The sequence below is a fragment of the Trichoderma gamsii genome (genome assembly GCF_001481775.2).
Source record: "Trichoderma gamsii strain T6085 chromosome Unknown Scaffold_87.2, whole genome shotgun sequence".
NCBI classification, from domain to species: Eukaryota; Fungi; Ascomycota; class Sordariomycetes; order Hypocreales; family Hypocreaceae; genus Trichoderma; species Trichoderma gamsii.
In genome coordinates this window covers 26890-43337 of record NW_020171424.1, presented here as the reverse complement: position 1 = coordinate 43337, position 16448 = coordinate 26890, and the positions used below count along the sequence as shown (strand labels likewise).

General features: G+C 49.2%; 3 protein-coding genes across 3 annotated transcripts; 1 reads left to right on the top strand and 2 right to left on the bottom strand.

Annotated features, from left to right (window-relative positions):
- Window positions 1-1189: 1189 nt before the first annotated feature.
- TGAM01_v211072 (hypothetical protein) lies at window positions 1190-5315 on the bottom strand (the record flags this gene model as incomplete). The annotated part of the gene is made up of 3 exons (XM_024550976.1): window positions 1190-1744; window positions 1789-4992; window positions 5313-5315. The coding sequence occupies 3 exons, from the start codon at window positions 5313-5315 to the stop codon at window positions 1190-1192; spliced, it is 3762 nt and encodes a 1253-aa protein (XP_024404285.1).
- Window positions 5316-8806: 3491 nt separating this feature from the next.
- TGAM01_v211071 (hypothetical protein) lies at window positions 8807-10826 on the bottom strand (the record flags this gene model as incomplete). The annotated part of the gene is made up of 4 exons (XM_018811046.1): window positions 8807-9041; window positions 9095-9414; window positions 9897-10564; window positions 10625-10826. 4 exons carry the CDS (start codon window positions 10824-10826, stop codon window positions 8807-8809), a joined length of 1425 nt encoding a protein of 474 aa, XP_018655741.1.
- Window positions 10827-13481: 2655 nt separating this feature from the next.
- Window positions 13482-14775, top strand: TGAM01_v211070 (protease; the record flags this gene model as incomplete). The annotated part of the gene is made up of 4 exons (XM_024550975.1): window positions 13482-13715; window positions 13800-14357; window positions 14408-14510; window positions 14582-14775. 4 exons carry the CDS (start codon window positions 13482-13484, stop codon window positions 14773-14775), a joined length of 1089 nt encoding a protein of 362 aa, XP_024404284.1.
- Window positions 14776-16448: the final 1673 nt, after the last annotated feature.

Below are 16448 nucleotides of genomic sequence, written 5' to 3'. Positions count from 1 at the left end.
ATTTTACATGCAGCCAATACATCTGTCTCCGGAGACAGAGAGCCAGCACAGCCATTTTACGTGCAGCCAACAGGTCTGTCTCCTGAGATAAAGAACTCACATAACTAATTTACGTGCAGCTAACAGACCTATCTCCGGAGACAGAGAAATTTTAATATAGATGGCTTAAGCACAGCCAATGCATCTGTCTCCGGAGACAGAATATAAATGCCTAACCCTACCTTAACGAGTCGGGCCCCTGGGGTATAATATTTCCCCTAACCCTATATACATTTTTCTTATATTAATACATTAGTAAATCTATATTTGCCAACTTTATTATTATATAAATAAACCCCTTTTCTAACCCCGCCTTTATTCCTTAATTCTTTTTATACTTTTACACTCCTGAATAATTTCATCCCATACTGCCATACCGTTTATCATTTGCATCCCATACATATACCTTGATCGCCCAATCCACTGCTGATAACCATCACTCTTCCCGTCCACCCCAAACTTCTCCAACACCAGCCTTTGCACCCTCCCGCTTACCCGAGCCATCATCATCACCGGAAGTATCTTATTGCTGTAGCAGCACTTCCCGTCCTTTCCCCTTCTTGCCTCGCACCACCTGTGCGGCAACCCACACTCCCAGCAGCATATAAAGTCCGCAAACTTCACCCTAGCCCTCCAGTCGCCAAATTCCCTGAGACTGATCACCGTACATGCATCTCGTCTATGCATATACTTTGCCCTCAACTCCTCCTTCCCCCCTCCAAGATGCCATCTTACATAGCATACACAGCAGCCCACTGCCGCCATGTGATCCAGCCATCCGTATAGCACCGTCAGCCGCCGGCTTTCTTCCTGCTTGTGCTCTTGCAGTCGACCACTGACCACCCCCTTTGCCATAACCCCCCTCTCATTATCGCCTTCGCTTTCACCTTCGCCTTCGCTTTCACCTTCACTGTCATCTCCCATCTCACTCCCCGTGCTTTCCTCGCTTTCCCCTTCTCCTTCGTCCATCCGTGCCCCCTTACCCTGCCTAGACCTCTCTTCGCAGCAATCGCACTCCAGAGCACCCATCTCGCCGCATCGTTGCCTTTTCCCGTCCATAAATCCACCCAGCTCGCTTCGACGACAGTCAGTCGTCTGCAGAAACATCTCCATAGCCTTCCGGTTCTCGTGATCCACGTCGCTGCCAAACTCATCGTACCACGCCGCTGCCCCGTCCGTTACAATCACCGAGTCGACCACCTCGCCTCTCTGCCGCCCCCCTCGCCCCGTTTGCTGCCCAAAGTCCACCATTCCGTACGGCTGCCGCATGTGAATTATTGCAACGACCTCTTTTATGTCGACTCCCGTCCCGAGCCCAGTCGTCGCCGCGATCCAGCGCTGCCCTCCTTCGCCGTTGCACCATGTCTGAAGTGCTGCCGCCTTGTCGGCGCTTGCCATCCGCCCGTGATAGTGCCCGCACCCGGCTCGTGCCGCCAGCCTCTCGCACTCCTTGATTGACCGGCAGTATACGACCCCTTTCTGCCCGCCCGCCATCCGCTTCCCCGACCGCTCCATCTCGTCCACAACCCCGTCTTCGACGCTGCTCCGGCTCCTTGCCTTCACCCTTCTTACCCTGTAGCGGATGTTCATCCTTGCCGTCAGACCCCGGATGATATCGGCTTCCTTCGCCAGCATCCGCTCCCGGAACCAGCCCTCCATCGACACCGGCAATGTCGCCGTCAGCATCACCATCGGACAGCCATATCTGTGCAGACCGACCAGAGATCCCAGCCGCTCCCGGTAGCTTACGTCCATGATGATTGTGTGACACTCGTCCAAGAAGATTGTTCCCAGCAAGCCCCTGCCCCGAATGCTATCCAGATATGACGTGAAGCCGTCGCAGACGGCAACGTCTGCGCTGACCACCACGAGACTCGCGTCCCTCTGCCGTTCGTCGCGCACCTCCTCCATGTCGCTGCGCCATTGCATGCAGTCAACCCCAAACTCGCGACCTCGCGCGACCAAGTCGTCCGCCAGCGCGATGAACGGGACGACAACGACGTTTGTCTTTCCGCCCGGTCCTTTCTCGCCGTCGATGAGAGACGGCAGATAGAAAAATATGCTCTTGCCGCCACCTGTCGGGAGCACTATGATCAGCATCTTGCTCCGTATGCCGTTGTTCTGCATCCTCATGATCCGACGCATACCCTCGCGCTGTTCTGGAGATTTCCATCCCGCGCTCTCGCCGAGCATCTTCTTTAGCCCGCTCTCGGTCCTTTCATCGCTGACTGCATCATCGCCCTCGTCACCGTCGTCAACCTCGTCAGCCTCGTCAGCCGCTCTGGCCGGAGCTGTTTTTCGTCGACGGCCCTGCCGCGGACTGCCATCTGCCTCGTGCAGCAGTGACTGCAACGTCTGTTGTATCTGTCCCAGTTGCCCGAGAGCTTCTTGTAGAACGCGGCTGCTACCCCGTGGCGGCCGCACCCGCCTTCGTTTCGCCGCTTGCTGGGGCCCTTCGTCTTCGTCCTCGTCCAGTGCTCGCTTCTGCCCGAACTCTCCGTCCCCGCGCTCGAGAAATCCATGCCACAGCCTGCTGATCTCTTGAAAGTTCGAAATCATCTCCGGCTGCAGCTGATTCGGGTAGAGCATGTTGATCGCGTAGTGGTTGCGAGCCACGAGACTGCCGTGCGTTGCCTGCAGATCCCAGACGTATTCGACCCGCTGCTGCTTGCGCGATTCCCCCGTCAATTCGTCATGATGTCCATCGCCGTCGCTGTCTCCCGCCTCGACGCCATCGAGCTCGAGCTGCCGGATCACCAGACCCTTGATTCGGCGCCCAAACTCGATAGCCACGTGCCGGTAGTTCGACACTCCGAGCTCTACACCGAGATGTAACCCCGTCAGCAAACACAAGTCCTTGCTTAGACGCTCTGTATCCCAGAGCCCGTGTGCGGCCGTCTTCCAGATCCACGGCTCCAGCCCCTCGCCCGGCCCCCGTATGCCGGATAGCTTATGCAGCACCTTCTCGAACGGCAGCAGCCATGCGACGTATGCCACCATGATCCGGCTCAAGTGCCCCGGCAAGAACCGCGCCACCATGCGGCCGCGGCCTGTCAGTCTCTTGCTCTTGTCGCGGTCCGTGACGATCATGACCTGCCCGTCAAACACAAACACGTTCTTCGGCAGCTCCTCCGTGTCGCAGTGCTTAATCGTCGTCATCTCCGGCCCTCGCCCCGGCTGTCCGCTCCAGATGTGCACTGCCCTGATGAAACTGCCCCTGAATTGCTTGAGAAGTGTAAGAAACTCTTCTACCTTTTGCCGCCTGCACTCGTGCCGCGTCTTTCCGTTCCCATCCTTCACCCTCTTCCAGAGCGTCTCGCCGACGATTCTCGTCATCTGACCAGATCCCGGCTTGAGCCACGCGTTCTTTCGGTTGTTGACAAACGACCTTCCCGGCCCTTCATACACTAAGCTGTCGACGATGTTTCGCAGACGAATCGTCTCCTTGATCTGACCCCACTGGCCAGACATGAGACTATTGAGCAGCGCTTCCGTATCGGTGACGGCGGCCCGGGCTGTATATTGAAACTTGCCTACGTTGATTCGGTCTCCGTGATAGCTTAGCGTCTTGCCATCGCTCTCCCACGCCAGTCGGGCCAGCCCGACCTCGCGCTTTCGATAGCCTCTCCCGTACGTCATCCACTGTATGATCGAGCCGAACGGCGTGTACGAGCCGTCTACTAGCCACTGGTGGTGTCCCTCGTGGAAGCGATCTATGGCCTTGAAACTAACCTCGCAGTCTGATTCTCCGTCTGAGCTGTCCGATCCGCCTGAATTGTCTGACTCGCCGGTGTCGCCCTCGAAGAAGTGCTCCAGCATCAAGATTCGTCCACAGTAGAGAAAGCCGGCCATGAAGCGGGTGTGCGAGTGCGACGGGATCCACGACTCGGCCGATCGATCGATGCCAAGCACTGCTATGAAGTGCAAGAGCGGGTTTCGGTACTGTTTCTTGCCCAACCGTTGCTTGATCGAGCTGATGCAGTATTCAAAGACGGCCTCGTCGAGAGCGTCCTTCTCCGGCGTCTCCTCCCCGCCGTCATCCTCTCCCGGGCCGTCTTCTTTGGCGATCGCTACGAAACTATCCAGCCGTCGAACGACCTCTCCAAGTCCGTCCCACTGCAGACGCGTAAACCGAATCCCATGCTCGGCTTTAGCCTTGGAGCGCCCCAGTGGCCGGACCCGGACGCAGTAGCAGAGATACCGCCTCCAGTATGAGCTGTATCGCTCTGTCGTTGCGGCCTCTTGGTTCCTGCTAAACGGCTCGCTCGATGCCTTCGTTGCGTCAATGCTGCTGAGCCACTTCAGCGTCTGGTCCGGCACTCTGTCGAGCCGCTTCGTACATCTTGTAAGAACCCGGTCGAAGCTGGCGCCGAGCTGCCGGAGCCGTCGATTTGCCTTGATCGCCTCTTGCTGATACCACCGTTTTTCAACTGCTTTCGTGGCTGCCGATGCAGCTGTCTCGTAGAGCATCTTCCGGTTCTTCTCTTTTAGATGATGAGCAAGTTTCATAAACTTGACCCATCTTGAATCCGTATTCACCCCGCCTGGCGTCTCGACAAGCTGCCGTCCTTTCTTCTCTTCTTCCATTATGCCTAGCTCGCAAACCTCGGCCATTTTCACTAGCGCAGTGATATCATTACTGTCATCGTCGCTACTATTATCGCCTGTCTCTGTGTTAGCTGGGCTTATGATGTCGCAGCTGCGAATCATACCATTATGCTGGCTATTTATGTCAACGATCCAATACCTGGATCTCCCACCCCGCGAAAATGTTTGCAGTGTAACAGCTTTCCACCCTTTTTCGCCTGGGCTAAGCTTATGCTTGCTCCGAGTCTGATGAGTGGCAGCGTTCTTCTTATTTATTGTCCGATACGGGCATGCGTTACAGCTGTATCCTCGAAAGCTCTGTAAGCAGCTAATGGGCAGACTGTAATCACTGGGGAGCTCAACCGACTGCGGGTCATTTATTGTAACTCTTGGATTAATTGAGAAATAAAAATCAGTAATACTTTTTAACTCGGCTGTTGTTGGCTTATGCTTTCCTCGAAAATGAGACTTAATAGAGCTTTGTAAAGGTGGGAGAGCAGTGCGGCATTTCAAGCAAAGTAACAAGCTATATGGCTCATAAAAATCAACAAACTCATTCTTAGTAAGCGCTTTATCGATAAAAAACCAACTCTACCCCCGGTCTTCTAAATCAACTCTACCCCCGGTATAGTGGGTCCTACAGGGGTTAGTTAAATCAACTCTACTAGAGTTGATCAGAGCCTTACCATCGTAGGTATACCAGCCTTTTCTCACATTGCCAGAGCCAGCCACCTCCAGAAGGCTTGCCAATGATCCTCAACTCTCCGTTCTCTAGGGTGATGATGCGGCAAGGATTTTGCCTAGTTCTTATCATGAATGATTTACCTGCTTTAGGATGGTGCTCCATTGCTGCTACCGAAGACGCAATACCTGTCTCTCTTATCGAGGCTGTATCTGACAGGATAGCGGAGGAAGTTGTAGGTGTTGGGCAGGTGGTCGAACTGGCTATAGAATGTGAACGATAGGTGGCCCGCCTGGCTTCCGCGGTCCCTGCATCAATTTGTGACAATGCTCGTGCTTCAGCTCGCTTCTTCGCAAGTGCTTCTAACGCGTTAGGTCAAGCGTTATTCATCCTAAGGAGACTGTACTTTACCAGCCTGTTTTTTCCTCATTTCGACGAGGAGGCTTCCGGTGTAATTCGGTGTGTTGTCTAAACCCTACTATATACGAGGAACCAAGGCAAAGAGGGTGCTAAACATGATATTTTCGATTCCTTGGCTTGACGTAAGCACAGTGAGTAGAATAGATGTTTGGTTAAAATCCTTAGCTATGTAAAAGAAAATAATTAAAAAGAAATACATACGAGGCTGTTTTTCAGATGAGACAGTAAAAGAATCCAAAAGGGGTTTATAGGAACAACTTTGAAAGACCGGCGGGTGGGGTTGTACATAGACATAGAAAAGCCGCAGCTGCACAAGGGCGTTAGGTGGCGAAACTTTATGTGATAAGGTTTAAGGCGGTAAGTGTGGAGGTCTGAAGCGAATGTTTTAGCCGTATTTAACCCTCATTATCTGTGATTGACACCTTTCTAGAGCACTACTTCTACAGTACAGCTGATAAGGCATTACTGAAATAGGCTTAGCTGAATCAAACAAATGGACGCTATTTTTAAAGGAGGTTATTCTTCTTACACATTTGTGTGACACTACGATGCCGATGCTTCCAATTCCGTATTAATGCGGAATCTGGACGCTCATCAATTATTAGGGAGAATTAGAGTAATTTAAACATATATCATGCGGCTCTTAAAAGCTTTGATTATTCATAAATGTCTTGCTTTAAGTTGATACTTAGTAAGTAGCAATGGATTGACTATTTTCATATTGTGAAAAATAATTTGGCATTACAAGCACTTTTTACTAATTTATCTATACTTTATTAGTATCCACGCCGTCTACAACGAATAGAGGCAGCACTTCAACGAAGTGCAGAAGCTGGTGAAACTGGCGTGTCGGATCTGCCGGATGTTCGAAGGAGCACAGAGAGAAAGAAAGAGAAAAAAGAAAGAAAGAGAACAAGAAAGAGCATAAGCTAATGATTCACAAAATTTGGGACTTATAGCTGATAGGTAAGTAAGCCGGCATAAGATGTGTTTAATCACTACTAACCCCTAATTCTCAATCAAGACGATTTTTCATCTTCTTCATCAATGCAAACGCGAAATCTGAAGATCTCTCTACCAACCCTTTGAAGCTCTCGTATTCGAGCATGTCCTCAATTACGCATGCGCAGTACTCGACCATTAACGTGCGCAGCTTGTCTCCTGTAATCGTGTTCTCAAAAGAATAACTCGCTAGATTAATAACGTCTCCAACGCGGCTCGGATACAGTATAAACTCCTTCAAGCTGACATAGATTTTATGCAAAGAAAGTTCCCGTAACTCTGGTATGTCGTATTTATCGGCTAGGGTGTAGAGACGAGCGTGAGATAGGAAGACTTCGCTATACTCTTCGCAGCTCTTCTCGTTCTTTCGGGGTGTATAAGGAATAGTTGGAGAGGGAAATTCCTTGCTGTTGTTGAATGTTCGAATCATATACTGTTTCTTTGATAACTTTTCTGTGGTTTTTTGACATTGCAAGCAGAAATTCTGCTGATAGTAGCGACAATTGCTGCAGTACAGAGAAGAGAAGTATTTCCGACACGAATCACATTGTTTGCTCTGCTCCGAACGCAGAACTACTCGGCAGTGATCGCATAGATCCTTTTTTTCATTCTCGTTCACGATCTTGAATGATGCAAGAGAGCTAGCGGTCTCATCAACTGAAATTTTCGTAACCGAGCCTTTTTTGAGGCTTGCGAGCTGAGCCGAAGATAAAATCAATTCTGGCTCTGCAGAGATATATTCTCCAGTATAAGCCCATTGAGCGAATCGAAGAAATGTTTTCTCGTCAACGTCTTCCCAGTAGACAGAGTGTTCATTTGCTTCTCTCATATTACCATTCAAGAGATTGTGCAGGCTTTTTGAAAGCTTTGATATTGCAGCTCTATGAATGGTGAAAACTTTCTTCTGAGGCCCGATGATGAATTTGAAGGTTTCTGAAAGCAGGATGCTGGTATAAAAGAATTAGTGCCTATTATATTTTTTTTTGTCAAAGTTTTGAAACAATACAAACCTCTCATACTTCACCTCCATATTTGCCGAGAGATATCTTTTTTTATTAGAAATTACGCCAGGTGACCATTACAACTTGTGTATAGAGTTGCAGCAGCGAGATAGAACTTTGCTCAGGTATCGAAGTGATTACAACTATTTCTCCATCATAGCCCAACTTAAAGAGTGCATTTGCAGACCGCCTAAACATTAAATGCTACATACTTGGCCAATTATGAGGGGGATAATGTACAAGAAACCTGGGTAGACGGGAAATTCTCATATTGCCCCATTGATTTCATCTACCAATCAATGTCCGTCTCCTTCCCCATCATGGAGGGTATGTCTCCACTTGAACCAAAGTAAGACACCGCACACGACAAGAATTCTTCTTTTTATGATCGTTGGCCACCCGCTTCAAAGTAACCAGGATTCGCAGCTCCCACCCCATGCCAGTCTAGTGAATGGCTAAGATCATTGTGCTGGGTATGGAGTACGCACTTTGACGTGACTACGGGTATTTACATCATATTTCAGTAAGACTTATCAGGAAAAGCACGCTTAAGAAGAGTTTATTTCGTCGATCTCACTTTCGACAGCAACCCCGTTCCCATTTTTAAGAGATTCCTAATTACGGTGTGTTTCTTGATCCCTATCTCAGTCTATGTTAATTGAAATGTTTATTCTTTCCTCAACCTAGCCCCCCAGTTATATTTTACACACAGCCTGGTGAGCATACACTGTGTTTCCCTTCTCAGCTGAATACTTATTGCCAATTTGGTCTTTATAAGACTGCTGCGTGCCACTCGACCGGCTGGAGCAATACCGTTTTCAAAAGAGTGAATACGCCACTAGTCCTTAGAGCACTTGTTGCATCGTAACTAGAGGCGTGTGCCTCGAATGCGCTATTCCTAATGTGGTCATTGTAGCAACGAGATGTTTTAATGTCGATTTTAGGATTAGCTCCTGATATTTTGCCTAGGATCCCCACCCAGAACGATGTGCCTCCGGGCTAGGGTTAAGTAACTATAGCTATCCTTGCGTAGCCTGATATATCACGAGTCTAGTTTCGAACAATTTCTAAATTATTAGAGGACATAAGTCAAAGCATCTAGCAAAGATTGTGAGCCCTTGGGCAATCCAAGTATCTGTTCAGGCCGGTTCAGCTCAAGCGGGAAGAGATTGGTCTTTTTTAGGGTCCCGTCCAAAATGCATTTCAGGATAGGCGTGGTAGATTGACTGCATTCGTAAATAAACATCCTTTGCGTGCGATCCAATAGGGACAAGAATTCTCGAAAGTCGTGATCCGTTGGCTTAAGAAACCTATAATGACATGGTCAACATTAGTCTCAACGCGTGTTTCATGCCTTGCTCACATTGGATCCGAAATCTTGAGAAACGTAGCATCAGCCTCGGAACACTGTAAGAGTCCAAGAATCCCCTCTCCAAATGTCTCCGTCATCATGTTGAGGCGCCGTCCAAGCTTTTCCAACCGTTTTATCTGGTCGTATTTATGCTTGAATTCGCTTGAATCTTTGTTCAGCTCGGGGAATGTCTTGTCCATGAGTGCCGACGTAGCAGAAGATCTCCGCATAATTCGTGGGTTGCCAGGGCCGTTCTGTTCGAGTCCCGGTCGACCTGCCAAGACCCATTCATGACCCACGGTTGTTGATATGATTGTAGAGCTGCAGTGCTCCTTCCAGAGTTTCCAGTTGTGACATCGTCTTAGCAATGTCGATTCAACAATACATCTTCCCTCTCAATTGCCTTGAACCTCTCGGGGGCAGAAAGACCATGCAGGGGCATATGCTCCCGGAGGTCCGATGCGCTCCTCATTGTTTGCAGGGTGGCGCGAAGGGCAATGATAGACGAAGGGCTGCATATCCCTACCAATATTTTAAGGAGGTCGTCACTCCTTTTCCCTCCTAAATCTATGGCTTTTCTCAATATATCAGGGCTAAGATATGTGTCGCCTGGATCAGGTGAACTGTGCTCTTGGCAACGCTCCCTCTCATCTGATATATAATCTACGAGCCAATCCAGACAGGTGTGGTCTGGAGCGATTTGCCGCCTCTTAGAAACGCCTGTCTGGTCTTTTGCAGATCTCGAACGTATGCAGGCACTGGACCTCATCTCGCGTTGTGATCCTGAACCCACAGACGAAGATGGGTCACGTACCCCCTCAACCGATAAGGAAGAAGAACAAGGTTTGGACGAAATGATATCTCTGGGCTGGCACTGGATAGGCTCGTCGATGAGAAAACTTTGAAAATCTGAAAAGCTATCGTCGAATTCGTTCGATGCATTATTAAGGTGTCCTAACCGTATAACATCAGGCACGATGTAATCGTCAGAGATATTTAACGCATTGATGTAGACGCTCCCGGCCGCAGTGCCCAGCATCTGCATCGTAAACAAGTCATCGGAAATTACCGGCAGCTCAAAGGCAACGTGCAGCAGACCCGAATTTGACGAGCTGGGGGGCCGTTCATCAGAACCATCAAAATCTGAACGAGGTGTCCAAGTTTGTTGCATAGATCGTGAGGAGCTGGCGATTGTCGACTGGGGAGAAGCTGCTGTGTCTTCAGAGACGCTATGAATCTTCACCCCAGGCTTCAGCAGATTACTCTTGAGTTTCTGGATGATTGCCATCACTGTGCCCAGTGACTGATCTGAATCTTCCCACGCCGCGCCGATGATGGCCCTCATGGCCTGGCTCTTAACATGGGCCGAGGGAGGCCCCGACCTTTGACAGAGCTTGATGCAGGCGACGATGCCGGACTCTTCGGCTGCCAAAGAGAGCTGCGCCTTGCTGTCAATGAAATTCTGTTCATAATTTATAGTTGCTACCCCGAGTCAGCCAGCCAAGCCCAGGCTTTGCCTCATTAGGAACGATGATGATATACCGGTTGTTGCTGAGCTCTCGTAGCCAGCTTGGGCGATGACCATCTCCATGGCGGCCTGGCCTACCCGAGCCAAAAGTCTGTTACCATGATGGTTATCTCTCTCGACGCCCGGAGATGTTAAGGCGATCTGCAAGAGGTGTTTATTTTCAAAAGTGTAACCAAATGCTTGTTCAACCTTGAAGAGATCGGCGTCCGTAGCCATGGTGACAGTAATTACATGTACTCAAGATTTGGGATCATAGTAAATGTGTGGAAGCAGCGATTTGACTTTGACACAAACGCTACGCTCCTGTGCCGTCTTAGCAGCAGGCGTAGATGAACGCGGCTAGACAGTGTCCGGGAATTTGGCGGCCAACGCGAGATGGAGGACCGAAGTCTAGCACTTATAGACTTCGTTGATTTTAAGTGAAATACAAAAATGCACCATAGTAAAAAGTAAGCAGACACCCCTGTAAAAGGAAACTTGATTTTAAGTGTTATTACGACCTGATCTCTTAAGGTCCTGACAATAGTACGTACCCTGGAAGAGCCATGGAACAATCAACCAATCATAAGAGCAGCGACGCCTAAGAGCGCTCCTCCATATAGGAGCGACGTACGCAAGCACTCTATGGTCTAGAGGAGCGATGGGCAACAGCGCTCCCTATAAAACGACTTACTACATAAGAGGTTCAGAACACACTCATTTAGCTAGCTTAGATAGTTAGTCGTTAACAACACAATAGTACCAGATATAAATTATATCCTATCTACGAATCCGGCTGGACCCAAGCATCAACGAAATCATCCTCTTCCTAAACAACTCGGCAGTCGTGGACGGGATCCTCGGCCAGACACCCTACTCCTCACAGAACGCATACATGGGCCTTAGGAAAATTGCAAAGGACCTCCAACCAGGAATCCGCACCAAAGTGGCCTGGGTTCCCGGACACAAAGACATACACGGCAACGAGATAGCAGACAAACTTGCGAAGGAAGGGTCAGAACTTCCTACCCCACCATCCAGGACCGCACGATAACCCACATCAAAAGATGGGCTAAAAGCGAAAGGAAACGGCTCCGGGAGCTAGACTGGGACCAGAACCGACCGCCTTACTACAGACGCTGGCGACTAGACGCTCTCCCCAAACCCCCTGAGCTCCAACTCCCAAGAGCTATACTGCACAGGCTCTACGCGGAAAGGACGGGACACGGGAACTTTGTCGAATACCACGAAAGATTCGGACACGACACCAGGCCCACTTGCAAGTGTGGCAAACCAAGGACACAAGGCCACTTTGTGGAATGCAGAATGGTCCGACCCTTCCTGCCAGAAGTCCCTGAAAAAGACCTCCGTGCGGGCATCACTCCCCTTACCTATCTTTTAGGCCGAATTCATAGTTGTTGTAATTATAGAGGGGTAAATGTTTTAAAGAATTGTTTTTATATGTTATATGTAAGAAGCATTATTGATTATAGTTGAGAAAAATATCATGGAAGAATTCGGCTTATTATATAGGTGTAAAATAAAAGTGTTATAATAGTATATTTAGATAGTGGTAAAAAGCTTTCTTTCAGCTCTTGCTCAGCTCCTGTTTAGCTTTCATTTTACTTCTAGTCAGCCCCTTTTAACTTTAAGAAAGCAGCAACTGCTTTTAATCTCAGCTAGAATGTATGTTGTATTGCTGTATTAGAGCAGGACTAAATTTGGGTTGAGAAAAAGAAGTCCAGACTTTTTTTACTTTATTAATGTATCGCGAATGGCTTACTTTCTCTACTGTAATAGTCTTTTCTCTTTATCTTCTCAATTACTTCACCAAGCGTCATTGCTTCTACAGGTATAAAAGCTAGATCTATAATAATTACAGTCAAAGTATATTTGACTACATAGCTCTAACTATATAATTAGACTAAGGAGCTTCGCGACTGAACAGTTGTAAGAACTACACCCTACATGCTTGTTGCCAAGTATAATATCCAAAGACCCAGACTTTAAGTTTATGGTCTGGAATGTAGAAAGCTATACTGCCGATGCAATAAACTAGTGTGGATTTTAGCCAGGCAGACTTTAATCGTAAGATTTCCATACAATTAGTTCTGAATCAACTTTAATAACTAGCACACACATTTCTTCTTCAACACACTAGATAACTATCAGCGTTTGAAGAATTTAGTAAAAAGTTTTCACCCGTTTACCAAAGTCTGCGGGTGATCAGCCAGCGCATGTACTTTCAATTCTTCGTTTTGCTTGTACTAGGCCCTGGAATTGTAACTTGCGGCCGCTGCCATGGCTGTAACTGGCGTTTATGGACGGTTGTTAGATGATATTGCCATTTGTGCAATTGCTACAAACAGCTGGGGATGCCCTCCAACAGACAGAGCGAGCCAATTCGCCCACATTGGTAGGTCTGTCAATACGTCATGCCTATTCATTTTTAAATCTTGGCGCCTTACTTCTAGAGTTCAGCATTCCAACGGTGCCTAATAGGCAGACGGGGTCCGTCCTGGTTACTACATCAGGTATAAGCCCGCCGCTATTAGCCTCCAACGCATTATAGTTAATTATAATATAGGCAAAGTAGGCATATAGTTAGGATCCAATACATTGAAGCTTAAATAATATTGGGAAAATCATTTAGTTGTCACTTGATATGTACCAGGAGCAAGGATCCCTCCGAAGTTTACAACTATCTTTTGATTAAGTTAACACTTATTAAGGACCCGAAAAAGTATAAGAAGGCCATGGCCCATTTCCTTCCTCTGTTCTCAACTCATCAACAGCAACAGTCACAGTAAACAAGCACAGGCCAAAAACTTGACTTAACTCCCATTCTTTATATAGTTTCCAGACTATCAATAATCAACCAAAAGCTCCACAATGGATACCCAACAGAACAACATCCTGCCGGGTCAGTGGGTCGTCATGGTCAAACCCTACCTGACAGCTGAGTCAATGCAGAGCGAGCATTTGTCAAAGTTGGACGACATGACGGTGGACCCTATTACTCCTTTCAATGTACATGTTGGTCAGCAGTTCCACCTTCCATACTTGAAAGGCTACTCTGCCAATTTCGACAACGCCACCAAAGCTGAGTTAGAGAAGATGCCTGAGGTATGTGCATAAGAGAACCGCATGCCAGTTCTCTGGCAGATGATCTCAGTCGTGTCGTTGACTGCTTAACCCTCCATACTCTAGGTTCTTGGCATCGAGCCAGAGCAGCTCTACCGCCACTGCCAGTTTCAACCTGATGCACCGTGGGGTTTGGGACGGATTTCGGTACGTAACAGACTTGGTAACCCCCCCTACAGCTACACATACAGGGACGACGCAGCTGGCGCTGGCACAGTCGCGTACGTCATCGACACTGGCATTAACGATCAGCACGTTGAATTTGAGAGGCGGGCTACCAAGGGACCCATATTCGTGTCCGACGGCTCTGCAAGCGATCAGGACGTGCATGGCCACGGCACTCATGTCGCGGGCACAATTGCGAGCCGGGCATACGGCGTGGCCAAGAAAGCAAACGTCGTAGCCATCAAGGTGTTCAGCGATAGAACGGGGTTCGCGCAGACTAGCGATATCATCAAGGCGCTTGAATGGGTCGTCAGCGATGTCAATTTGCATGGCATGAAGGGCCGCGCCGTGGTGAACATGAGTTTGGGAGGCCCTGCCAGTCCGATTTTGGATTGTGCCGTTGCGTCCACTGTCCGTCATGGGGTGGTGGTCTGTGTTGCTGCCGGGAATAATTTCGATGTAAGTTTGCTACGTACTATGGGGATGATCTGCTTCTAACCGAACACCAGCTGCCAGCTGAGGACATATCTCCAGCTCGCGAGCCGCTTGCCATCACTGTCGGTGCAACAGATATCAATGATGCGTTTGCCCCGTTTTCAGGTTTCGGAAAGAGTACGTCATGAATGGGCTCCCAAGACTGAATACTGCATTAAGACTTAGTTGTTGCTAACAGAGCGACATAGTGATTGACATTAATGGTCCTGGCGTCGATGTTCTCTCCTCCTGGATTGGCAGCCGAACAGCAACCAGGAGACTCAGTGGCACGTCTATGGGCAAGTACATCGTTGAAACCTGGAAAACAGTCTCCATGAAGCTAACTATCTTGCTGCGCAGCGACTCCACACGTGACTGGAGTTGCTTGCTGCCTCCTGAGTGATGCCACTTGGGTTAACCGCGACCCTTCCGAGGTGATGCCAAAGATTCTTATTCTCGCGGACAAAGGCGACATCAGCGGAATTGGTCCTGGAACTGCCAAAGACAGGACAATCAACGCATTGGTGCACAATTGAAGTATAATGGATGTTGCTATATACGTTTATAGTTGTGAGCACAGGAGGCGGATTATAATATGAACGCTGTAGCCCATTATCCTTTTGTTATAGAAAACATTCGTGTAGGCTGTTTCTCATGGAAGAACGCTGAGGTCCGTCGTTTATCCAGCGGTCCTTAACTAATCCAGGTACGTACCTTCTGTAGTACCACAAGAGATTGGGCCATGAGAGTATGTCGTTGGGTTGTAGTGAGAAGCGAGATGGAGCTGGTTGAGGAGGTGGCGAGTCTAATGGGATGCCCGTCCTACGTGGCCAACTCGGGGACGGAGGAAGAGAAGGAGACGATCATCGACGGGTGGTTAGGGAAAGGGGGCCCGGCGGCAATCGTGGCTACGGGGGCACTGGGGGCCGGGTTTGACTATCCACACGTCCGATTGGTGATCCACGTAGGAGCGCCGGTGAAGATGACGGACTTCTCACAGGAGTCCGGGCGGGCGGGGAGAGACGGGATGGCAGCGGAGTCGATTGTGTTGGTGTCCGCGGCGTGGGAGGCAAGGGATAACGGGGGACATTGGGGACGTGGACGGGAGGGCAATGCAGCTGTACCTGACGCAGGAGCAGTGCTTACGGGGAGTGCTGAGCCAGTTCCTAGACAGCAAAAAGGACTGGAGGTGGTGCATGGAGGGAGAGGACGCGTGTGGAGTTTGTAAAGAGCTACACAGCGTAAAGAGGCCGGAGGATCTGGTGTTTCAGCTGAGGCTGGCGCCGAAGGAGGGCGCTGCTAGGAACGAGAAAGGCGAGATAGCTGGAGGATCAGGGAGGGGACAGCAGGAGCAGGAGCAGGAGCAGGAGATGCAGTTTACAGGGCCAAGTGAAGTTCTTCGACAGGACCGGATGAGAGAGGATGAGCTCAGGCGGTATGAAAGGGACACGGAGACAGTGGCTGGGACGTGCCTATACTGCCGCGTGGAAGGGCGAGCGTTCAACCACACGGCGGGTAGTTGCGCTCGACGGCACGACTGGTTCTGGGCCAAGAGGAGGGCGATAGAGAAGTGCAGGAAGGAGGGCAGGAGCTGGATGGGGGGGTTGAAAGTGTGTTTCTGGTGCTACCAGCCACAAGTGATATGCCAAGTGGCAGAGGGTTTAAGGGCTGGGGCGGCAGGAAGAGCGGAATGCCGGTTCGGGGATATAGTAATACCAGCATGCTACGGTGCGTGGAGGCAATGGGGGCAGCAGGAGTGGTTCTGGTTGGCAGTTGGGCAGAAGTTTAAGAAGGAAGAGGAGTTTATGATCTGGTTGGGATGCCCGGCGAAGATAGGAGGAGTAAAGTGTGTGCAAGTAAACCGGGTATTAGCAATAGTAATGAGTCGAGTGCTAGGGGAATAAGGAGGAGAGACAGCGCTATAAAAATTAAAGATAAATGGCGTAATAGGTTATAGCAAAGACTATAAGTAAATTTAGTTCTTATAAGTTGGTAGTTAATATAAGATAGTTCCCACGAGGATTAAGTGTAAATATTATAGGGCTATAGTAAAAACTTATCCAATTAAATACCCTT